The 25,060-nt window shown below is 40.4% G+C and overlaps 1 protein-coding gene across 2 annotated transcripts in view; it reads left to right on the plus strand.

The window, feature by feature from the left end:
- Window positions 1-16,759: 16,759 nt before the first annotated feature.
- Window positions 16,760-25,060, plus strand: part of CEP120 (centrosomal protein 120) — a 38,493-nt gene continuing 30,192 nt past the window's right edge. For both annotated transcript variants that reach the window (XM_059833433.1, XM_059833434.1), the window contains exons 1-6: window positions 16,760-16,811; window positions 18,342-18,498; window positions 19,418-19,532; window positions 20,552-20,693; window positions 22,851-22,999; window positions 24,211-24,408. In XM_059833433.1, the coding sequence (XP_059689416.1) occupies window positions 16,760-16,811; window positions 18,342-18,498; window positions 19,418-19,532; window positions 20,552-20,693; window positions 22,851-22,999; window positions 24,211-24,408 (813 nt within the window). The remainder of the gene's footprint in view (window positions 16,812-18,341; window positions 18,499-19,417; window positions 19,533-20,551; window positions 20,694-22,850; window positions 23,000-24,210; window positions 24,409-25,060) is intronic.

Below are 25,060 nucleotides of genomic sequence, written 5' to 3' on the forward strand. Positions count from 1 at the left end.
AATATGTCAACATTTTGTACAAAGGAACCTGATCCTTCTTTGGAGAATCTAGGAATTAATACTAGTAAAAAATAACTATGGTTGATTTACAATTATTCTACAGTAGCTCTGAGTGTGTGCATTCTCATGCTGTATTAGATGCTGTTCAACACTGTAAATATTTAGCTAGTTAATATTCATGGCCATTTTATAATGAATAATAATTACAATGACCACATTTTACACTTCCATCTCATGTAGTTCCAATAATAATAGTATTTGCTTTCTAACAATGGTGAAAGAAGGAGGCCTCAGACAAAAAAGTAATCTAACCAACATCTCTATAGTTTGTAGAAATACATAGGCAGAGAATGCAAACTTCTGATAAATTGTATTATACCTATGGAAACATTCCGTGTTTTTAGACTAGGCATTTCATCTAAGCAGTTTACCTCAATTTTATTTTTCTCACTAAAAATAAGTTTAGCAGAAGCCATTTGCAGTATGGTTCAACGTCACTTTATGTATTAGAGAATATGTTCCAAAAACATCTCAGAATGGCTCACATGTATTGTGAATTTATTTATTAGGAGCTTTTTAAATTAATAATATTGCCTTAAATGGGCATGGCATAATGAAGTAAGATTAAATTAATTAATTTAAACCTAATTATCCCTAAAATATATCCTTTTTTCACCCCGCTGAATTGCTACTGGTAGTCTAGAGAACAGTAATTTTAGTTTACTGAAATGAAAGATCAGGTGAAGATTGGCCACTGGATTCAGCAACAGTTGATGGTGTTGCAATTCCTATAAATATGTATTTAGAGAAGAAAATTAGCATTCTGATCAGTGGAGGAAAGCACTCACCCCTGTAACAATTTTAACAATATTGTTCAAACTAAGTGCAGGCCATAATGTATGTTATGAAAGTTGCTTTTGTGGTACTTATGAGGTACAACTCTTACTATCCCCTTTTAAAAACTATGCTGAAATATTTGTTTACATTCCCTCTCTCACCCTCCAGCCTGAATATAAAACCAGATGTATCCAGATCCCTTATGAATTCCTAAATTATCAATAGGTTTAAATCAACTGAACATCCACATACATCATCTCTGGTGTGTATACACACTACAGATGTAGTTTACAAGTCCAGAAGCTGATAATATCTTATTTGTAAAAACTAATCTTTCAATAAAAATCTGTTTCAGTGTTATATTAATTATATGAGAAATAACATATCTGACAGACATTAAGAGACATGATACTGTAGATGCACATTTTACAATTACATGAAGATCACTGAAAATAAAGAGCTATGTGTTCATATTCTTTTGCTTCAGTTTCCTGTAATATTTCTTGAAGACTGAGAGGATGATGAAATTCTAATAACTAATACCAGAAAAAATATTAAAAACAATGTAAAAAAGAGAAGCTTCTTTGTTTCCCTCTGAGAAGTATTGTAATCCATTGTCAGAAATCCTAAGGACAGATGAAAAGCTTTTCACAGAGAACACTATTGAGCGTAACTCCAGGAAGAATCAAAGCAGAAGGCTATACATGGCACATTTACCTAAGCAGAATTTCTGGCTGCTAGCTCATGAGGGACAGCTATGGTTTTTTCAAAAATACTCCACCCTCATGAAAAATCAAAGGGGAACTTTTTTTAACAAGACTAGGGAAAAAAAATTGTGTCCACATTGCATGTTGTCTGTAGTTCTTTTTAATAGCCACTTTAAATGTGGGTAGCACCTCTGGCACTATCAGGCTGGTGAACTTTCTAGTGGCATAAAGTGAACTTATGCTTGCATCCAGTGTACAAGCTAATTTGCCACCAGTGTTGGACCACTGTACTGATACTTAATAAAAAGCTGATCATGCAATGCAGCAAATAGTCTGGCCTTTTCGGCATTTGGTTTTTACACACTGCACAAAATTTCAAAAGTCATTTAGCTTGTCAAACAGAAGACAGTTACTTCATTGCTGTATATTCTGTTGCATTTCCACTCTTCTAATCCATACCAACACAGTAAGAAGTCTTTGAGACATGTCAAAGTGGGCAACTGAGTCAAGCTTCTGGTTTGTGTCCTTATAGACTGGCTTCATTGAACACAAATGTGTTGAGCTCCAAAGGCAAGGTCAGGAACAAGATCAATTTTCCTCCTTGGGTATCTCATGGGGGATTACACTCCATGTCCCTCAATGGAGTGAAAGCCTTTGATTCTGCCTTACTGGTGAGGGAAGATGTGCAAAACTTCTGGGGATGGTGGTGAAATTAATATGCACATAAGGGTTTTATATCTTTGGAGCACTCCATGTAGAAATATAAAAAAGCTCAATGGATGAGGCAAGCCAGATAAAATACTTTTTTCTCCCTGAGTTCAAGTTGTAATGCTGAGAACCCATGTAGCACACAGCCTCTAGTGGCCCACGTGGAACTGTTTTCAGCCTCAGGCAGGATCATATTGCCAGATTTTTTTAAACATGTCAGAAAAATGCAAACACAAGATGATATATTAATGGTTATTCATTATATGGTATTCTCTTCCCTCTGAATTGGTTATAACTAGTGCTATAATGCAACACTTAACATGGGTGCTAGTATAAAAGTTTTTGGATATTATGCTGTGTTATGTTCTTAGAATAACACATAAAATCCAGTGCAGCCCATTAATAGTCACTAATAGTATTTGGGAACCTTTCATAAAATCTAATAGAGATAATAGAGAATTTCTAGCAAAATGCTACTTTACTGAAAATCAAAAATTATTTTCCAAACACCAATGAAAAATATTTTTTTCTTAAATAAATATTTTTAAAAGTTGTAATATACTACTTATTATGTCATTTGCATTGCTTATTATGTCATTTGCATTGCAAACTTTATGGCTAACTAAAATTGTCTCTGCAGTGCTATTCAGGAAGATACTCATTTCACATCCCAAATTGTTTTGTAACGTTCATGCGTGTTGTTGAATTGCTTCTAATTTTCACAGTACATCTAGTAGTATGACAGCACTTCGTGAAGGTTCCTGAATGCAAATTGTGTGTTACGTTGTAATGTACTGCCAGATGCAATAATTTATGCAAGGCCTATTGAAAAAGACTATCATGCACGCAAGCCATATAGGTCTGTCTTGATTTCCAGTCTCAAACAGACCTGCAGACAGCCTGTGCTTTCTTGTTTTATGGCATCTGCAACAAATAAAAGAATAACAACAGCAGTCATGGTTCCACTGCTTTAGAAAATGTGTTTCTTGAGAACTGATTGACAATGTTTTAACAGTTTTCCCTCAAAATCATAGTTGTTTTTCCAAAATGGTTGATTCCATTCAACCTGAACTGTTCTTTTATCATCAAACATCCAGGAAAAGTTAGTAACAGATATTCAAAAAACTTACTGCATTCATACCTAATGAATATTTTTAAAATGCAGAATGGCTTTTAAATAGGTGTAAAATAATTATGGTGCAGTGTTGTTCTGAGTAGAATACAGTTAGCCTGGAACAATTCCTACAAATTTAACTAAAGTTGGACCAGAATTTTAGAAACTTTCTTGTAAGATTACTGGGAAAAGAACCTTCCAGCACTATCACAGATGTAGTGTAAGACAGCTTGATACAAAATATGAAAATGAGAAATCCAAGAGAGCATTAGGAAAAACTACAATACCAAACCAGTGAAAAATAATATTTATAATATCTTCTAGTCAATTTATGCACAACAGCCTGTACAATGTGAGTAATTACCTAATGTTGTTTCCTTTTTAAAGGTGAGGCAACTCAGGCACGTATTTTCAAAAGTTTCTGGCTTGTGGATAGTTGAACAATTCCAACTGAAATAGATGATAATTCTGAGTTCGCAGTACTACTGAAAAATCAGGAATGACGTATTTTAAATTAGATAATCCAGAAAGCAAGATGCACTAAATATGTCATTTCTGAAAATGTGTCCGTGTACGATGCCAGCTGTGCTCCAAGAGGTTCAGCCTTAAAGCTCAAGCTAAAATGGAAACAGTTCCAGCTTAAACCACTAGAGTCGGTACTGATGGCATTAATAGAAGCAAGTACTGGGTTCCTGTGGTTTTATCTCGCAAGCACTGAATTACCGAAGTGAAACTATGGCATAATATACATTTCTCGTGCATTAATTTTCTATGCTTTCATTATGCTAAAAAGTTGCAAAAATAAACTACCTTTTTGCCATTACTTAATTCTCAAGTGATGAATAAAATCCTTATTCTTCTTTAACATGGTGCTGTGGCAGATTAAACTTGGTTGGCTGCCAGATATCCACCCAGCTGCTCTGTCACTCTCCCTCCTAACCAGGACAGGGGGAAAAAGTCAGGTAGAAAAGCTAATGGGTCAAGGTAAAGACAGGAAGATCACTTACCAACTACCATCACGGGCAAAACAGACTTGACTTGGGGACGATGGAACAGATCCTCCTGGAAGCTATATCAACGCATATGGATGATAGGCAGGTGATTAGAGACAGCCAACATAGCTTGACCAAGAGCAAATCGTGCCTAACTAATCTAGCAGCCTTCTGTGATGGAGTGACTACACTGGTGGATAAGCAAGAGCAACATATGTCATCTGCCTTGACTTCTGTAAGGCCTTTGACGCTGTCTCACAAAACATCCTTGCCACTAATTTGGAGAGATACGTGTTTGATGGATGGACTATTCAATGGATAAGGAATCAGCTAGATGGATGCATCCAAAGTGTTGCAGTCAATGGCGGCATCTCCAAATGAAGATCAGTAACAAGGGGTGTCCCTCAGGGGTCCATAATGGGATGAGTACTGTCCAGTATCTTTATTAATGACATAGACAGTGGGCTTGAGTGCACCCTCAGCAAATTTGTGGATGACACCAAGCTGCGTGGTGCAGTTGGATGCCATCCAGAGGGACCTTGACAGGCCTGAGGAGTCAGCCCATGTGAACCTCATGAAGTTCAACAAGGCCAAGTGGGAGGTCCTGCACACGGGTCGGGGCAACCCCCGCTATCAGTACAGGCTGGGGGATGAATGGATTGAGAGCAGCCCTGCAGAGAAGGACTTGGGGATACTAGTGGTTGAAAAGCTGGACATGAGCTGGCAATGTGCATTCGCAGCCCAGAAAGCCAGCTGTATCCTGGGCTGCATCAAAAGAAGCCTGGCCAGCAGGATGAGGGAGGTGATTCTCCACTTCTACTCCACTCTTGTGATGCCAGGAGGCTTTGGAAGAGTTTAATAACAAACTGCGTAAGATACTAACAGAAAAAAATGTTTCTAGCATGAAAAAATAGTACTATTAAACTGGTTGGGTCACTTCAGAGCAAAATATGCACTTTATAATTTCATACAAACAAAACTAGGAACTTAGACATATGCATGTGTTAAGGCAAAGGGAATACTCATTTTATAAAATTATCTTAAAAATAATTCAGCTTTAGCATCTGTTACTGCTTTAGCATTTATCATGAACTCATCTTAAACTCCTGACCCCAAATTCACCTCAACCTTGTCAGAATCAATGGGGCTGCAGTAATGTTTTATGGTTTGCTCAATCATTAGAAAACTACGCATTAATTACGTTCATCCTGCTCTTCAAAATCATAGACTGAGGAATTACTGTTACATATTGTAAAATATCATACTAATTAATAATATTAATAGTTTAATACAGCTTTTGGCTAAGGATGCCAAACCCAGTCCAAATTTCTTATAGATTTCTTTAACACCTAAAGTAGTAAATTAAAGATATCTATATTGACAACATTCTCTTAGCTGTCTTTTTATACAACAACGTTTATACTTCATTTTAAAATACCAGTGTTGAGAAAAGAATCTTTCTTGAGTGTATCCTTTCCGGAGTGATTCAGACTTCTTGTATCATAAACCCGAGGACCAAACTACAAATATTTCCTTCTTATTAGATAATGTACATGTGGAATGCTTCTTATACAGGTCTAATTTGGAGACTGTTCAACACGGTAGAAAGGAATCAATTAACATAGTGAACACTAAACTGGCTTCTAAATCTGTATATTACATAATAATAACATAGAAACAGGATTAAACCTCTGAGCCACTGTGCCTACGTGCCTACCTGCTGCTCTTGGAGCACCAAGAGCCCCGGGTACTCCCTGGATCAGGGGTCAAGGAGTGCAGATGGGCACTGGCAAGGCAGGACAGGGTGTTTCCCATGCTCCCTGGTCCAGCCACTGAGCTTTATGAACAGGACGAGCAGAGCAGGAGATGACTGCAAGGACTTCATGTCACAGCAGGACTTTGGATGGTGTCCTCTGCTCACAAGAGCCCTGGGGAGGGAGGGTGGCTTGCAGAAGGAGTGCCCGAGCCCTGTGCTGAAGGGGGTCTCCCTCGGTCCTAGCGGGGAGGGGCTCTGCTGGACTGCTCCAGGCTGAGAGCACAGGCAACGTTGCCCTCAGCTAATGAGCTACCTGGCTGCTTGTGGCAGAGCAGGAGAAGCCCCTGGCCAGGGCCAGGCTGTGACCTGACTCTTGGCTCTGCCGTGGTGATGCCAGGAGCCTGCTGCCCAGGGTCCCAGGGAGGAAGCCCAGCAGGCTGTCCCAGCTGTGCCCAGTGCATGGCCACCAAGGGCAGGGACAGCCCCTGGCCCTGGGCACAGGGACCACCTGGGGGACAGCATCCCAAAGGCCTTCCTCCTGTGTGGCCCTCCATGGTGACATGGGGGGTCCTTCATGTCCATCTCACAGTGCCACCACCCGGCAACACAGCTGTCACCATGCCCAGGGAGGATAAAAGGGGCATCCTCCCATGCCCCACTGCCAGGCTGCGCCATCGGGACAGAGCTGGCTGGAGGCCGACACCTTTGAGGGGTCAGTGGGATTAACTGGAGGGGCTGAGGGGGGAAGACTCGAGGCTGGACGAGGCTGCTGGAGGTTCTCTGCCGCAGTCGCAGCTCCTGGCAGGACCACGTTCAAAGCTGCATCTGCTGAATGGAAATCCTGCTTCATCCTTCCTTTGGGGAATGGAGACAAGCTCCTGGCCAGAGGAGAAGCACCACAAACACCTGGAGGTGCCCAAGGCTGTCAGGCCTTTTCAGCTGGATAGCAGAGGCAAAGGTTGGCTTGGTGGCCTGCCAAGACCATGGGAACGTGTTCTCGGTGCTCGAGGAGCACTGCAGAGCTCACCGTCCTCATCTGCTGTGGAGCCAGTGGCAGCGGCACTAAGCAATGGACTGCAAAGAGGTTGCAAGGGGCGTCAGAGCCAGCACCTTCCCCCAGTGCCTTGGAGCATCCAGTGGTGTCCTGCCGGGCATGGGAAGGATTCTCATCCCCAAGGTCGATCCAGCCGGGGGCTTTTTGCCACTCTCGGAAGCCGCTGAGATGGATCAGGGTTGCAGGAGGGAAGGGCTTGGGCAGTGGTGGCATCCCTGTTAGGTGTGCCCACCCCGTGGGGCCGGGAGGCAGGTCTTGCTCACATCCTGAGGGAAGAGCGGATCGCCAGCTCTGGGGTCAGGAAGGAATTTTTCCCCCCGGGGCAGACTGGCATTTGTCCCTGGGGGTTTTTCACCTTCCTCTGCAGCATTGAGCACAGCCCCTTGCCAGGGCTCCTCTGGGCCATTTTGGGTAAGTACCCGTCCACTCTTCTCGCAGCACGAAGACACCACGAGTACCCTGGATCTGTCAGGAGCTGCCACTTTTCAGCTGTCCCTGAATGCAATACAAGTGCTGTTTTCTCCCTGAAGTGCGTTCGTGTCACGTGTGTGCTGGTCTCGGCCTGGGAGCCTTGTCCTGCAGCTGTGCTGGCAGCAAGGGCATGTACGCTCAGCCCATGGGCCTGGCAGTGCCCTGGCAGAGCCGGGAGGGTTGGCTGGTTGCCCAAGCCTAGCCTGGGTCAAGGTGTCTCGGCAGCCGGAGTGCAAGGCGTGTTCAGCCACTGCCTCCTGGACACTCACGCTCAGCCTCAGGGATGCACTGAGAGCTGCCTCCAGCACCTGGTGCTCCGCACACCCTCGTTTCTTCCCATCCAGGTCTGCGTAGGCACTCACATGGTGCACCAGGGCTGGGGGCAAAGTCCTGCTGCACATCACATACTTGCCCCGCTTTGTGCTCCACAATCCCAGCTCTGCCCTGAGACGCTCCCCTCCCGTGCCACTCGCAGCTTGTGGGGGAGTAGAGTGGGAAACAAGAAGGAGGCCTCCCCACGACTTCCCCATTCTGGAGCACTCAAGATGGTGTTTGTGGAATGGGGACAAGTGGGACCCTCCACCAACATGAGCCTGACCCCATCTTTGCAGCTCAGTGCGAGGTGGCAGTTGGCAAAAGGGCTGGCCTGCCTTTCAGGACAGCTGTTCTTTCGAAGGACCAAGGTCTCAGATGGGTCCACCGCATGAAGCCTCAATGCAGCGGCACGAGCTGTGGTCTGTTGCTTGAAGCGTTGCAGTGAAGTGCAGCAGCCCCCCATGTGCCAGAGGTGCTGGCTGCCCTCTCCTGCAGAAGCCCAGGCCATGGCCATTGCTCGGAAGCTGGCTCTGCAGAGGTGCGAGGCAGGACAGGGTTACTGGTGATGAGCTCTGGGACAGCACGATGAGGTTCGAGTGACTGCACTAGTGAGGGCTTTCCCTCTGCTCCACAACGCAGCAAATACAGTGGAGCTCATTTCAAATGGTTGGACGCTGATGCCCGCAGTGTGAGGAATAAACAAGAGGAACTGGAAGCTTTGGCTCAGTCCCAGAGCTACGACAACGTTGGCCTGAGTGAGACTTGGTGGGAAGAGTCCTGTGATGGAAGGTTATAGGCACTTCAGGGGAGACAGGCAGGGCAGAGGTGTAGGGGTAGCGCTCTTTGTAAAGGAGGGGTTGGACTGTACAGTGCTTGCAGTTGGGGGAAACATGGTTGAGAGCCTCTGGGTAAGGGTTAGGGGAAAAGCTAATAAAGCAGGTGGTGGTGTGGGAGTTGGCTATAGATCACCCAGCCAGGAGGATGACGCTGATGTATCAGTCTATAAGGAATTAATCCCTCCCTCTAAATCAGTTGCTCTTGTCCTTATGGGCGACTTCAACTTCCCAGATGTTAACTGGAGCTGTCACACAGCAGACACAAAGAGGTCCAGGAAATTTCTGAAGCACGTTGAAGATAACTTTCTGGAACAGGTATTAAGGGAACGGGGAGGGAGGTGCTGATCTCATTTCTCTGGTGTCCGGTGATGGGGTGCAAGGGAATGGCTTAATGTCAGGGGAAGGTCAGACTGGATATTAGGAAAAAGTTCTTCACTAAGAGGGTGGTCAAGCACTGCAGCAAGCTCCCCAGGGAAGCGGTCAGGGCCCCAAGGCTGTTGGTGTTCAACAAGCAAATGGTTTGTGTTTTGGTTGCCCTGTCAGGACTTGGACTCAATGATCCTCATGGGTGCCTTCCAGCTGAGGATATTCTGTGATTCAATATCCTATATTTAACTGCCTTGTAAGTACTTTTCACTCAAACGATAACTTACATAAACTTTGCGAGGGAGGAGGAATGAGTCTATTCATTTTTATAATAGTTGCAATTTTTTTACATCATTTTGGTGATTTAGAAATTTAAAAAGCAGTTAACTTGTGACCTGCACAACAATTATAATAAAAAGGAAACAATGTATATAACACAGCATATGCTGTCTAGTATCTAATGAACTTCACAATACCTTATAATTAGCTCAAAAAGCAACTTTTCATAGACAATACTATATTCTGGATAGGACACCATAATGGAATGTGGAAAAGAGGATTAAATTCATGGCTTTATCATTCCTATGCATCCCTGGGCAAGTCATTCAATCCTTCTATTACACAGTCATCCATCTCCATAATGGGATTAAAAATCCTGTCTCTAACTCTCTGGTCATCTGGTCCATGTAAGACCAGATGCTAACTCACCCTGGCACAGAGTGACCAGTTACATTGGTATTTTGTGTGAGGAGATGCATACAAATGCAAGTATAGACTACTACTTGCTAGACTATAAACTCCCTGGGACTTAGACTGTCTTTTTCTGTGTATCCCTGTCCATGATCTATACAGATCACTACAATGAAGTCATGCTGCCTTAAGGATAAGCTTTAGCACACTTTCAGTATTCTGGTCTTTGGAGTTAGAACATTCATACCTGTTATTTTTTGTTAAATAGATGTTATATACATATTCTCCATGCTCTGTTCTTCATACCAAATAGCAAAGACTAGTTTCTAATTTAATCCTCTGTAAAGACTTATTATACACATACACAGGCATTTGAAAGCAGTTCCTAGAGTGTGACTTGCATCACTTTATTTTAGTGTCATAATCACCAACATGTATTTTACATTCTTTTGGACTTTTTCTATGTATCCGAGTACCCCAGAATATTAATGAATTTGTCAAGAATATTATGTTGTGCATCTGCACAGATAGAATTTTAGAAATCAGGTATTTATGGGAAGGAATATAATCCCTGAGTCAGAAAGGTGACTGAGTGCCAGCAATCTTTGATTAATGTCATTCCCTCAGGGCAGAACAGCACTAGTGCTTCTTGTCACAAGTAGTTTATCAAAACTACATGACTACATATTCCCACTGATTTGTTAACTATTACACCTACTCTGAATCTTCTGCTTACCTCCTTAAATTTACATTGCTGCTTGTGATAGAGAAATTGGGAAAGAAAGTTGTTGCACTGAACATACTTCTTTTCCTTTTTCTTTTCTTCACTAACGTCTGAAGAATACTTAGTGTGTAACCGTAGTACAGACAAGCTGATCCAAACTCCTGTGCTCTGTCCAAGTCTCTCTCAGTCCATGCTCTCTTTTGTTGGAACTGCTTCTGCCTACTCTTAATCTATCAAGTATAAATAAACTAATTAGATGCGTACATCCCATTATCAACAGTGGATGTGGTAGCAACCCAAACTGGCATACCAGATCCAAGTGACTTTTTCTTAAAATGCTCTAAAAAGTATCTCGTTTTAGCATCTTTGCTGTCACTGACCACAGACTGAAGAATTATTTTGATGGCTTTGTCCTTAATTTCTGCTTTCTTATATTACACAGCATGTTCAGCTTCACAAATGGTCTCTCTGAAAAAGAAAGATAACGTCTTGATTTATGTTAAGACCAGCAAGGCCTAGTGTATAGATATAAGAACTAAGACTCAGGAGATGAAGGTTCTTAGTTTTTCACTGACCTGCCAAGTTATGCAAGCCAAAATGATACCATTCTCTTTGGATAAATGACAAAAATCTACTGTGTTTGCTGTTCAAATACAACCTGAACTGTGCAGATGACCTTTCTGCTTACAGAGATGTAGGAGTGACCTTTCTGCTTACAGAGATGTAGGAGTATGTCCCTAGTCACTTGGGACAAGATCCAAAATCCACTAAAGGTATCCCTTCAAAGAAACCTTCTCACTGACTCGCATGGGTTCTGAATTAGGCACTTAGTTTAACTTCATGTTTAAGTTTAATGTATTAGTGCACTCAAGATGCAAGGAGTTTCCTGGGAATGAATGAGTGATGAGGTGAAACTGATGATATAAGAGATTCCTGTCATCATTAATCATTAGGAAATGCCATTTGCTGAAATTATTTCAGTTTAAATTTCAGTCACAGTGTAATAACCTTTAAGATGTCTTACCTCTAGACAAGTACGTCAAAACTTTGAAAAATGTAAACATCTGTAAGAATACCAGAGCACTGAAAAATATAGCCCGTGAAATATGCTCACTTCTACTGAGTCTTTTTTTTTTTTCCCCCCCGAAACATTGACTGAAAGTTTTCCATCTTCCAAATAATTAGGGTTTGGCAATTCTTGATTCTTCAGTATTAGCAATACTTACCAGGTGAGCAGTGAGCAGCCAAATGACAGGAGATCACGTGACAGAAGACCATCAGGAATTTATCCACTGCTGGCTTTTTTAGATTTTAAAAGCCATTAGCCATCTTCAGTCTTAGGAATTCCTGTCACAGACATTTTCACGCAGAATCTGACCTGATACGTTTACTGAAAAGATCTGGAAAGAAACAGGAACAATCTGGTAAGTTACATGAACAGTCCTAGAAATGTCACAGCACAGGCACACTTAATGGAGATCCAGAATATATTCTGATATTCTTCAGGATGCTCTTATTTTTTATCATAGAGTTCTAGGTAGTCCTAGACTTGAGAGAGGAACAAAGCCATTGCTTTTGTACTTAGTTTGGGAATATCCACTGTATACTTTGCATTCATTTCTTATACATGTAACTGTCCATTTCCTTTTCAAACCCAATTCTTCTAACAGTTTTCTAGTTTTCATTGATAGCACTATTCATGAATACAGTTTATGTGAATGAGGCATCACAATAAACTTTCCAGTGACATTTACACCATTTGGTTACATGTACTACAGCTGTCAGTGGAGAAAGAAATAATCGTTTCCTACTTATTCTAAAGGAAAATATTTCATGATTCAGTTCTCCCTTTTCCAGAAGAATAAAGGCTATTGCTCTTCTAATTCAATCTTTAAAAAGAGCCTTCGGCTGCCTCTCTTCTTAAATTAAATTTCCTCTGTTTAAATGATGTTTTTGCTCTTCCTGAACATACCAGTCATGCACCGAGTATCAGTGATTCCAATTCTAACTTTTGCCTTAAAGACATTATTTTAAATTTTAAACAAACAAAATATTTAAGAGTACTTCCAAAGTATTCTGAAGTGTAACCAATAGACCACAAGAAGAGTAACTCAAGTTACCCTCTTAGAACACACATTACACTTACATGCAGTTTAAATCCCTACTACAAAGGAATACAGCTATTTACCACACTTTGCATAAACAATCTGCAAATGTTAAGAGATGCAAGACAGGTTAAATAAGAACTAAATAAATGATCCTAAAAGTCAATTAATAGCTACCCTAAGGTTATTCATTAATTAATTCAGAAACAAATATGATGCATTTTGAACTGAAAATGCTGGAAATAACATGAAGTTAAAAGCACCAGTAATTTTTTAAATTGGGATGACATTCATAGAACCCCCTCCAACACAAATGGTGAATGAAACAATACTAGCTTCCAAGCAGAGAGATCTTCAGGACTAAGCTACCATGAAACAAGATGCCTGAACGGAGAGAATAATGCATCACTGTTTGAATTGTATATGACCTGTTCTTAGCTATGCACATCATGATGCTATTCTAGCCTGTTAGAGGTGGCAGGGGGGAATCTCTGAAGATATCACAACATGCTGTGAAACCTCACTAATACCATACTACAGCTGACTGACTGCTCATCTGATCTGTAACAGGAAAGACAACATTCCCAATTTGAGCAAACTAACAGAAGGCATGCTTGATGAGAAAGGACTGATTGCCTTGAGTGGGGTGAACCTGCCAGTGATATAGAATACTTACCAATTTCATCACCTTCTAGCCTTATTTGAAAGCTCATCCCCCTGGCATTTTTAATATAAGCATATATTATTAAAAATAATTCCAAAAAAACATTGACTGTATATATTCTTATTAAGGAGAGGGCCAAACATCTAAGACATGCTAGTTGTAATATTCAGTGCCTTAATTTGGCTTGGCTAGTTGAATGATGAAAGCCATGTAGGAACAGATACCTAACATGTAGATAAACAGAACGATCAAAGATGTAATTTTAGCAGGAATAACTCCATCTTCTTTGTTGTAAATTTAGTCAGAAATGCAGCAAATACAAATCTTTTGATGTTAATAGAAATAAATTTTACAGTACTTATTTAAGAGAATAAAGTAAAGAAGGCAGAGTAAGTAGCCTTGTAAAATGAGGGATAACTTAATATATGGAGACAAAATTAACATGTGATATGAATGGGAAGTGAAGCTGGGACTGAAAAAATAGTGTGCGAAGGAAAATTAGTTAATAATTATGAAGAACTGTTATAGCTTTATAGCCTCTAAAACAAGAAGATAAAACCAACTAATTTTGACTAAAGCATTTAATAATGGCAGTCATAATTTATTAATTCAATAATTACTTCAACCATTGGCTGTACGAAGAAAATTTCATAAGCGATGCTAACTTAAATATTGTACCTAATAGTCACTACTTGATTTGCTTTTATAAGCTACCTTATCATTTCTATTTACATAATTTTATTTATACTGTTCCCTTAGAGACATGGGATAAGTGAAAATAGTAATGAAGCACAAGATACTGGACAAGCTCTATCTTCTTCATGGAAATTGGATTATAAGTTGACAAATGAATCTTGAAAGTGCTACAGTTCTAATTCAATTGCTGAAAGAGAAGCATACTGACGTTGATTTGCCTAATGTGCATTAAACAATTAAACTCAGAAAATGGAAAACCACATTGACTTTCATATAATGTTTCATATAGTGTTACAGAAACTGACTGCAGTTGAAACACAGGCTGTTTTATGAATAAAAAACTTTGATTATTCTTAGTGATGATTTTTTGACTGTTATATGTTGGGTTTTTTAAACGTATATTTTTCAGATACATTAAAAACCATCTCACAAATTATTAAAAAGGAGTGTGCTGCATAGCAATAACATTTAAAATCTTATTAATACAAACATTCTTTTTATATTGTTCTGTTTAGATGCCACTCCAACTCTAATATAATTATTTAAGTCTGAAAGTCATTAGGTTGTCCCAGTTTGGTGTCAAAAAATGCCTTTACAAAAAGGCATAAAAAATTTCAAGAAAGCAGATTTTACTGAACTGAAAGATTTCTTTGGGAAACATGTTTATTAGAAAAGTGGTTTAGGAGAGTTCATAGCTCCTTAAAGAAACTCGTTAAGAATGTACATGCAAAGTATTCCAGTGCAACAAATGAGAATAATAGTTCTAGATAAATTAGCTCTTCAATGATTTAGGCTAATTACTAAGGAGGAGTATAAGAAGCAGGCAAAAATAGAAGACAGTATTAGAATCATAGTATAATTTAGGTTGGAAAAGGCCCTTAAGATCATTGAGTCCAACCATTAACCTAACACTGCCAACTCCACCACTAAACCATGGCCCTAACTGCCACATCTACAGGTCTTTTAAATACCTCCAGAGACGGTGACTCTACCACTTCCCTGGGCAGCCTGTTCCAATGCTTGACAACCCTTTTGGTGAAGAAATTTTTCCCAACATCCAATTTAAACCTCCCCTGGTGGAACTTGAGGCCATTTCCTCTTGCTCTATCACTTGCTGCTTGGGAGAGGAGACCGACACCCACCTCTCCACAACCCCCTTTCAGGTCGTTGTAGAGAGCTATAAGGTCTCCCCTCAGCCTCCTCTTCTCCAGACTAAACAACCCCAGTTCCCTCAGCCGCTCGACATAAGACTTGTGCTCCAGACCCCTCACCAGCTTCGTCGCCCTTCTCTGGACACGCTCCAGCACCTCAATGTCCTTCTTGTAGTGAGGGGCCCAAAACTGAACACAGTATTTGAGGTCACACCTCACCAGTGTTGAGTGTAGGGGGATGACCACTTCCATAGTCCTGCTGGCCACACTATTTCTGATACAAGCCAGGATGCTATTGGCCTTCTTGGCCACCTGGGCACACTGCTGGCCCATATTCAGTCCAAGGTAGCAGTTCTGCTGACCCCACTCCTTACTTTTCTGAGAATCAAAAACACTGTAATTTCATGATCACTATGCCCGAGACAGCCTCCAACCATCACATCACCCACAAGTCCTTCTCTGTTCACAAACAACAGGTCCAGCAAGGCACCTTCCCTAGTTGGCTCACTCACCAACCGTGTCAGGAAGTTATCTTCCACACACTCCAGGAACCTCCTAGGCTGTTTCCCCTCCACTGTATTGTATTTCCAGCAGATATCTGGCAAGTTGAAGTCCCCCATGAGAACAAGGGCTAGCAATTGTGAGACTTCTCCCTGCTACTCACAGAATATTTCATCTACCTCTTTATCCTGGTTGGGGGCTCTATAAGAGATTCCCACCATGCTATCTGCCTTGTTGGCCTTTCTCCTGATTCTTACCCATAAACACTCGACCCTTTCATCACCGTTGTCAAGCTCTAGACAGTCAAAACACTCCCTAACATACAGGCTTACTTTACTGCTTCTCCTTCCTTGCCTATCCCTTGTGAAGAATTTATAGCCATCCATTGCAGCACTCCAGTTGTGTAATCATCCCACCATGCTTCTGTGATGGCAACTATATCATAGTTTTCCTGCTGCACAACGGCTTCCAACTCCTCCTGTTTGTTGCCCGTGCTGCCTGCATTGGCATAGATGCACTTCAGTTGAGCTATTGATCCTGCCACCTCTTTTAGGGGAGAAGCCCTAATTCCTATGTGACTGTTTTCAGGTGCTTCCATCCTTTCTAACACTTCAACAACCCTTGCGTCTCTGCTGCCGTCTCTCCGGCCTTTCCTGAAACTCTCCATTTCCAACCCAGAACACAGACGAATGACGCAACGCAGCCAGACACAGCCTAAGCGGGGAAGCCGCGCGCCCCAGCCCGCTCCACCGGCGGCAGCTGACGGGGGCGGGGCGGGGCCAGTGCGGAGGGGGCGGGGCCAACGCGTAGGGGAGGGGCCAAGGCGGGGGGCGGGGCCGAGGCGTCCTGCGCCGGAAGCGGCGCGCTGTGCGGCAGGCGGGGCCGCTGTTGCTAGGCGGAAGTGCGGCGGCGGGCGGCGGTTGGCGTTTAAAGGCGCCGAGGCGGTAAAAGGGCGGCGAGTGGCGGCAGGATAGGAGGGTCGGTGGGGCTCCCGTTCCCTCCTCCGCTCCGCCTCGGGAGCGGCTGCGCTTCCCGCCCCCCCGCCCCAGCAGCCCCCGGGCGGAGCGGGGAGATGGTCTCCAGAGCCACCGATCGGCTGCTGATCGTCGTCTCCGTCCTGGAAGGTAAACGGTGGGGCGGGAGGGGTCGCGGCCTGCCGGCTGCTGGTCGTCGTCTCCGTCCTGGACGGAAAAAGGGGGGTGGTCGCTGCTTCCGGATGTGTTTTCTCTGTGGAGTGAGCTGGATAAGCCAAGCGGTATTTAATAAGCTGGTTATAGTAATAAAGCTATGGATGTACCTGTCTTAAAACCGGGATGGACTACCCCCAGTTTGTTGCTGGAGGTATTTACCCAAAATATTATTTAAAATTAATGATGAAAGCATCCTTCCTTTCTTAAGAAAATTTCTGTCTTTTTGCATTGCAAAACTCACCTAGCCTGTGTTGTCGTTCAAACTCCATATCGCTGCCCTTTCCAGTGGATGCTGAGAATCGTTTGCCACCGTTGCCTCTGAATCAAGCCTGTGTGTGGGCAAAGACAGCCCGGCATCCTATTAGCACTCTCTTTCTGTAGCGACAGACAGCAGTACCACTAGCCCTTCTTTACGGGCTGTGGAGGCTCACCTTTCGCTGGCTGGCTGTAGAGTCTTTTCAGCTGGGCCCCACTTTTAGGAAAGCTTTGGACCAAAACATTGGAGTCCAGACGATGTCTTTACAATGATCAGGATTGTTTCATGTGTCTGCACCTCTTTTTTTTTAAGTAGTGTTCTGGTGTTTCTATTCCCTACTAGCAATCTACTGTAAGCTTTTTTTTGTGTTGACTCAAATCCCTAGCTAATCGTTCTTCATCTTGTACTTCTACAGATTATGCTTACTGAGGTGTAATTAGCATGCCAGTGTGGGGTGTTTGTTTGGGTGTTTTTTTCTGTTTTGGGTTATTTCACATTTTTTTGGCTGCATGCTTTCTCTTTGTCAGATAAATCCTATTATTTTTCTGTCCATTTATGTAGTTTTCCCAGGTAGCTTTATAATAAGATCCTGTCCTCCGACATGCACGTAGCACCACCCTGCCCTGTGATACCTGCAAATTTTAAGTGTTCACTTCATTTTGTCATTTAAATTATTAATCAGAATACGGGATGATGCTGAACCCCAGGACAAATCCTGTAGCACTCTAGGCACTCTCCTAATCTAGTAGTAATTTTTTTTTTTTTCAACAACTTGTAGTTGGAAAACCACCTTCCACTGCTTTCATTAGGTTGTGTTTTGCTGCTTTGGTGTGGGACAGTGGTAAAATCTGCAGTAGAGGCGAAACATTCAATCTCTGTCTCTCACCTGTTCACTTGATCTATTTCCAATCATAGATTTCTCAAAATTAGATCACACTAGTTGCCTAGTTTCTTTCTGTCTTTGTTCCTTATTACTTAATGTCTTGCTATTTCTGGATGCTTCACAAATAGTCTGTTTCATGTTATGTTCTTCTTTCTTACTTCTGTATACTGGGAAGACCTGGGTTTTTTTACTATGAAGAACATACCTTTAGAGTAAGCACAGGGAAGATGGTACAGGAAATGTGTTTTTGTGTAATTGGTTTATGGCATAAATCTGAGCTCTCACTTTTTTAGTGATGGCACGTGGCAATTACACTCTTTTACAGGGCGCTATTTTCCAAAACGGCCCAAGCACATGCTTATAGTGGAAGCCAAGTTTGATGGTGAACAGCTGGCTACTGATCCTGTAGAGCATACCGATCAGCCAGAATTTGCTACTGAATTGGCTTGGGAACTTGATAGGAAAGCACTTCATCAGCACAGGTAACGTTTGAAAGTTGAGTCTAATTTGGAGGTAAAATTTAATTTTCTTGTCTTTACAGCCACTGAAATACAATTTTTGTGTTACTGTCATCTGAATTTTTTTTAGGAACTTTCTTTTAGCTGTACACTGATCTACCATAATGTTGCCTCAACAAACAAAAGTAGTATGTGGCAAGATAAGTGACGTTTAAAAATTCTAAAGGATATGTTTCTACACTACTGGAAAAAAACCCAAGAGCTTACAGCAAATTAATAATGCTATAGTTCAAGCATTGGATTCAAGCTTTCTTATGTATACTGTGACACAGAATTAACTTAACTTTGAGCCTGAAAAGACTTCATAAAATATTTTTGAAAATGTCAAATAGAAGAGCTGAGAAATTTAATAAAGTTTCCATAACTGTAATTTGGTTTTGACTGATAGATTATGATATTACCTCCATATTTTCAAAGGCCATATTACCTTTGATGGGAGAAAACCACCTAAGTTGTTCCTTATGCTAGATACTTTATCTATGCCTCTAATTATTGTTAGGTGCTTTGCACAAAGATCTTTTGCATAAGTCCTATTTTTAAGATACCCTCACAAATGAAATTCCAGTTTCATGTGAGGTGCAGTGCTTATTTCTTGTTCGTGGATGAGATTGAATTTATTTGTCACTAACATCTTTTTAATAGCAGTTGAGGCTCTGTGAGACTGCAGTACAATCCTCTTACAAAATTAATCCACTTGTTCATTCTTTCACTTACTGATGAATTTTTAGACGTTCAATATAAACTCAGTTTCTGCCCTACTAAAACTAGTTATGTAACACAAATCTTGTATCATTGGTATGCTTGAAAATTATGCATTATTTCTGTGAACTAATTGCAGAGGTAACTTATACATTTTTGAATTTTAACTGAGTTGTTCTTTCAGGCTGCAGCGTACACCTATCAAACTCCAGTGTTTTGCATTGGATCCTGTATCTTCAGCTAAAGAGAATATAGGCTATATTGTACTTGATTTAAGGGCTGTGCAGGAGAAGAAACAGGTATGTTATAGGGTACAAAGCTTTTAAAATTTATGTTTTGATATCAAACTCCAGTGTTTTGCATTGGATCCTGTATCTTCAGCTAAAGAGAATATAGGCTATATTGTACTTGATTTAAGGGCTGTGCAGGAGAAGAAACAGGTATGTTATAGGGTACAAAGCTTTTAAAATTTATGTTTTGATAACAGTACTGTTACATATAGTAGAATTTGAATTAAGGCACAGGCATAACTTTTGAGTCTTGTTTTGGAGTATGACCCCCAGCTGATCATGTACTTTTTTAGAGGAGATATGTCTTGACTCTGTATAAGAACGTGGGCAAGTGAAAATAATTTTGTACTAGCCTTGCTCTTCTGATTTTGAGATTTAGAACACTTAGAAGCAATACTTTTAAGCAATTCCATGATTTAATAATCTGAAAAAAATTATCAAAGCAATTGATATTGAGCAATTGAATTGAGTCTCCATCATCAAATCAAGTCTTAAGGTTTTTTGTAGTAGGCCTCTGCGGAAGATGTGTTAGGTGATCAGAAGTTCTAGCTGCTTAACACAGCATAGAGTAAACATATGTAATTATTTATATAAGTTTAATGAATCAAAATTCTATGTGTTTGACCAAAATATAACTCTGATATGGGTCATGACAGGACCCTGGTGTCTTATTTTGACATCACACTACTTAAGGATTTGTGATCCATATAACTTACTGTACACGTTCAGTTGAGAACATGAAGATTTTATCTTCTAATTAAAGATTTATGGCATACTTTTCTTGGTAACTTGTTTACTGTACAAATCGGTTGAAAAAGAGTATGTTCAGCTAGTCTTCCAGGAATCATTCTATAGACTCTTTAGTATAATAGTGCACTCCAAAAAGACCGAACTTCTGGAAATAAAACCGAAGGTATATTTCTGTACATGGAAGTAGAAATGCTAGAGCAAGTCTAATTTTTCTGTCATATTGTTTTCCTGGGTTTTTTAAATGCTTTTGGTTTTTATTTTTGTTTTTAATTATGTAGGCACCAAAATGGTATCCTCTGCTTAGTAACAAGTACACTAAATTTAAATCTGAAATACAAGTAGGTGTTGTGTTGGAGACTGATTCAAAAGCACTGGTCGATGGTTTTAAAGCAAAGGAGGCACCCCCTAGAGAAGGGAAGGGTAAGTAACATCAGAATATCACTCACTTTGAATTAAAAATGTTCCTGTGCCAGATGAACGTATCAGTTGTTGAAAATGTGTTGGTTTAAGTCTCAAGAGAATTTTAATTTCATAGCATTTCCAATGCAAATCCTTTGCAGCTGATTAATGTACCTTGTGGTAATAACTTTACAAGGATGCTTTACTGTGGTCACTGCGTGACTTTCAGGTGGACAGAGTTGCAAACCAACTGATGTTTAAAATCAGAATCAGGGACTCATAGTTGACTCCTGTGGGCATTTTGCTCATATGTCAGGGCTTTAGAAAGTTCTCTAATGAAAGAAATAAGAAAGGAGCTTCTTTACAGAACACAGTTTCAGTAGTTTGGGCTTGGGATTATAAAGTAGGGCAGTATTTCATTTGTTGGGTAGGCTGTTTCTCTTTTCTGATGGGTTTTTCATCTAATCAAAATCATTTAGTACTTAAGTCATGTTCTGTTGATAAGGTTTTGTAGTAACATCTACTTTCACTGTTGGACTCATTCCACTTCTGGATTCCCTTGTACATTCCTCTCAAAAGCAATTAGTGAAATGCGTCGAAAAATCTATCAGAACTCAAATATTCATGCTAGTAGGAGTCTTTATGTGCTGTGCTTTTCAGTAATTTTTTTATCTGTGATTTTTTTAATGCAAGTTGGTAGTTTAAAAAAAACAAAACCAAAAGCAAACCCTTAGGAACCTGATTAAAAAAAAAAGACCCCACAAAACAAAAACAGATTTACCTCTCCTGTCATCCCCCCCCCAAAAGCCTATTTACTTAATTTCTAAAAACTGAGCCTCTGTTACAACTAGTGGATTTCCTCCTACTTACTTTACAATACTTCGTGTTCTTGCCCTACGGGTAACTTTTTCCTAATTCTAAATTCATCATCTGCTTATGATCTGTGGCTGTTGTTCTGTAAAACCAAAGTGGTCAGTGGCAGTAAGAGTTTTACAGGGTTTCTGGCCCAGCCTTCGACTTGGCTGCATTGCAAGAGTGGTTAAGGCAGTACTGAAGTTCCAGTGTAATCGCTTAGCTTACACCATACTTTCAGGTTCACAGCAAAGCACAGGGAATTTTGCATACTGGTAAGTTTGTGGAGGAGGCAAGGAACTACTGCAAATAATGTGTTAATTTGCACTTCCCTTGCGGTCTTTCTGCCCTCAAGCTCTCCTCCCCCTCATGACAGTGGCAGAAAATACAAGAAATCCCTTCTGCCTTCACCCGGCACTGTCTTCAACTTCATGCTTTCTGTGGAAAAATTGATACAAACAAGTTTGCCAGCTCTTCCCTTTCTTCTGTCATCTCAAGATTATTCAATACCATATTTAGGCAATGGAGGAAAATAAATATGTAGATTTTCACAGGTTTAAAGTTAATATTCCAATCACTGGGTATGACAAAGCTAGACTACCCAGTTCTAGTCTAGTCAGATAAGGAGATGTTTTCCTTTTAGGATTCATACACTTCAGTGGTTTTTTGTTTTGTTTTTTTTTGGTTCACTGACCTAAGTGATCTAAAGCTTCCAGTGTTTGAAATGGAGCCTTTTATTTCACAACCAAAAGTGCTGTGTAATTATTACTATTTGGTGTAACCTGAGGTGCTTTGAAATGTATTAAATTACTGGCACTATAGAGTAGAAGCTAGTAAACCAGAATACAAACAGTATTTTATGCACTGAAGACTTCAGATGAAAAATCTTCAAATGAAGCATTCCAAAGGCCTGTGGAATGAGACATCATTCTTCTGTCAACAATTGAACAGGTTGTCATATGTAGTTACTGTCTTACTTTTCCTTTAATGAGTAAAATAAGGAAATGGCACGGTAGACTCTGACCTAATGAAATAAAGTTCCAGTCACTGTAACATTAAATAAAAATATGCACTAGCATTCTGTCTGTTCAAAACAATGTCTGTGCCCACTGAATCGAAATTAATTTCAGAATTTTTTGTAGCTATACCTAAGTACACTTAGGGACCTTTTTGTGTTGAAATGCTTTGGAACCAAGCATCAGGATGTTTAATTATTGTACATGTGGCAAGAAAAATTGCAAATAAAGGTAAAACTACAATTACCTACAAGATTCCTGCAGCAATTAATAAGGTCAGAAGTTACTCAATTTTTTTCTTCTCTCTTAGCATCTGCCCTTCTTTCTGGACTGGACCCTAAAAGTATTGTACCAGTCTTGAATGAAGAAGAGGGCTATCATCAGATTGGATCAGCAGAGTATTGCAGAGACTACTTTGTCTTGTCTGTAACCATTGTGTTCGCCACACAGTTGGAACTGGTTTGTTTCCTTGCTATGTGTAGTTTCTAAGAAGTGCTATCCTACGTTTGTATTTTTGCCCTCCTGTGCCTTATTTCTAGTTAGGATTTTTTTATTGTCTTGTTAATTCCTTGCAATAAATAGCCTTGTCCCATACTGAATTAATATACATTAATTTGAATTTTTAAACTTTATGTAGTGCTTACATGTCAAATTACAGATGAAAGATCAGAATTCTTTTGGAGCACTAAAATTGCATTTACTTTATATTATGCACTTTTATGAAATGCATGCATTTATATTACAATATAGTATAAAAGTATGTGTATGGATAATATCAGTCTCCAATGTGGTGCCCATGTGCTGAAGTTCAAAAAAGACGAAATACCTTTCAGCTCCGTAAGATATATGAAACAGTAGAGTTTATATATTGCCTAAGGGTAGGACTTACTAGCTTGGATGAAGTGCCATGCTAATGTGATTATTTCAGCTTTAGACCTCAGCTGCTGTGTTTATGCTGTACCACACTTGATACATGCTGTCTGATTTCAAAAATATTGGTATGCCCAAGTTATTGTGAAAGTCATGATTCCAAGCCATTGTGATTTTAATTGATCTGTAACTCATACTGTTAAACTCTCCTCCATCTTGTTATCTTTTTTCAGAGAAAATAGTTTTCCATGTCAGAATTACAGTGTCTTGTGAAGTAAATTTACTGTGATCACTCTGGGGTAGCTTGTGCCTTTTTAGGCATTGAACTCACAGGTGCAGTGGCTACGGGATGAAGTAACTGTTTCTGGCTGTTCCAGTCTTTCATTCAGTCACTTTAGATATAATAGCTTATTATACAACTTATCTGCATTGTTTATTTACACTATAAATATTTTGTGGAGGCACTGCTTATTTCTAAATATTTTTGCAGTGCTTGACATCATTGAATATATGATGCCAGTTGCAGCCCTTGGTGCTGGTAAATCTTAAAGTTAATTCAAAATGGGTCATTTTGCAAGTTACTGGTATGCTTGTAAAGGAAGTTTTTTAATTCCGTTTGAGTCTTAATATAAAAGCTTTCTTTTTATTTTATGTGTGTAGCACAAGCTAGGATTTAGGTCAGCTGCTCGGTAGTTTGAGATCACTTTAAGCTCTTTAATTTCCAAGCTAATGCTTAAGGATTACTGATAACGGTACCTTAATGAAAGAGATATATTCTTCTTTTCTGCATCTTTTTTTAGTTAGTTCCTAGTACTATGAAGCTTCCTGAACGACAGCCTGAGTTTTTTTTCTACTACACATTACTGGGTAATGATGTCACCAATGAACCTTTCACTGATTTAATTAATCCAAACTTTGAGCCAGAAAGAGCTTCAGTTCGAATACGTAGTACAGCTGATGTTCTTCAAGTTTATCTTTGTGCACAGTCAAAATTACAGGTAAGCTGTTTCTTCTCAAATGTGAATGAAAATAAGTAATGAAAATTAAATAGAATGTATCTCGGGCTGAAACTGGAAATAATTTCTTTTTCCAAAACTAGATTTTATTACAGTATTTTGGTTCAAATAAAGTTGATTATCTTGCTGATGAGGGAAACGCTAGCAGCAAGTTTCCCAGCTCAGATGGAGTGCAGTCTCTTTCGTACAGTCGCTATAGTAAGCTGGGTTACATGTTATGGTAAAAGGTATTGGTGAAACAGGATATTCCCAAAGACCTAATGTGGCATTATCAGAGCTCTGAGCTCTGGGACCTGCTCTGCAATCAAACCATCTGCAACCCACAGTCTTGTTTTGTGCTGCCTGTGATACCTCACCCACAGCAGCTGCTCAGGTCACTCTTGCCTAAGTTCTAAAATCACTGTCCTCAGCACTCTTTGAATAATAAGGCTTTTTCCCACTCCTTAGTGAAATACTATTTTTAAATACACTACACCCATATTTGGGCTGTTATGGGATATTGTGTATCTTTAGCTATGCCTTTAAATGGGGGACATGGTTTAGTGGTGGAGTAGGCAGTGTTAGGTTTATGGTTGGGCTCAGTTATCTTAAGGGTCTTTTCCAGCCTAAATGATTCTATGATTCTAAATATTGA

The sequence above is a fragment of the Gavia stellata genome, chromosome Z, assembly GCF_030936135.1.
Source record: "Gavia stellata isolate bGavSte3 chromosome Z, bGavSte3.hap2, whole genome shotgun sequence".
Classification (NCBI taxonomy): Eukaryota; Metazoa; Chordata; class Aves; order Gaviiformes; family Gaviidae; genus Gavia; species Gavia stellata.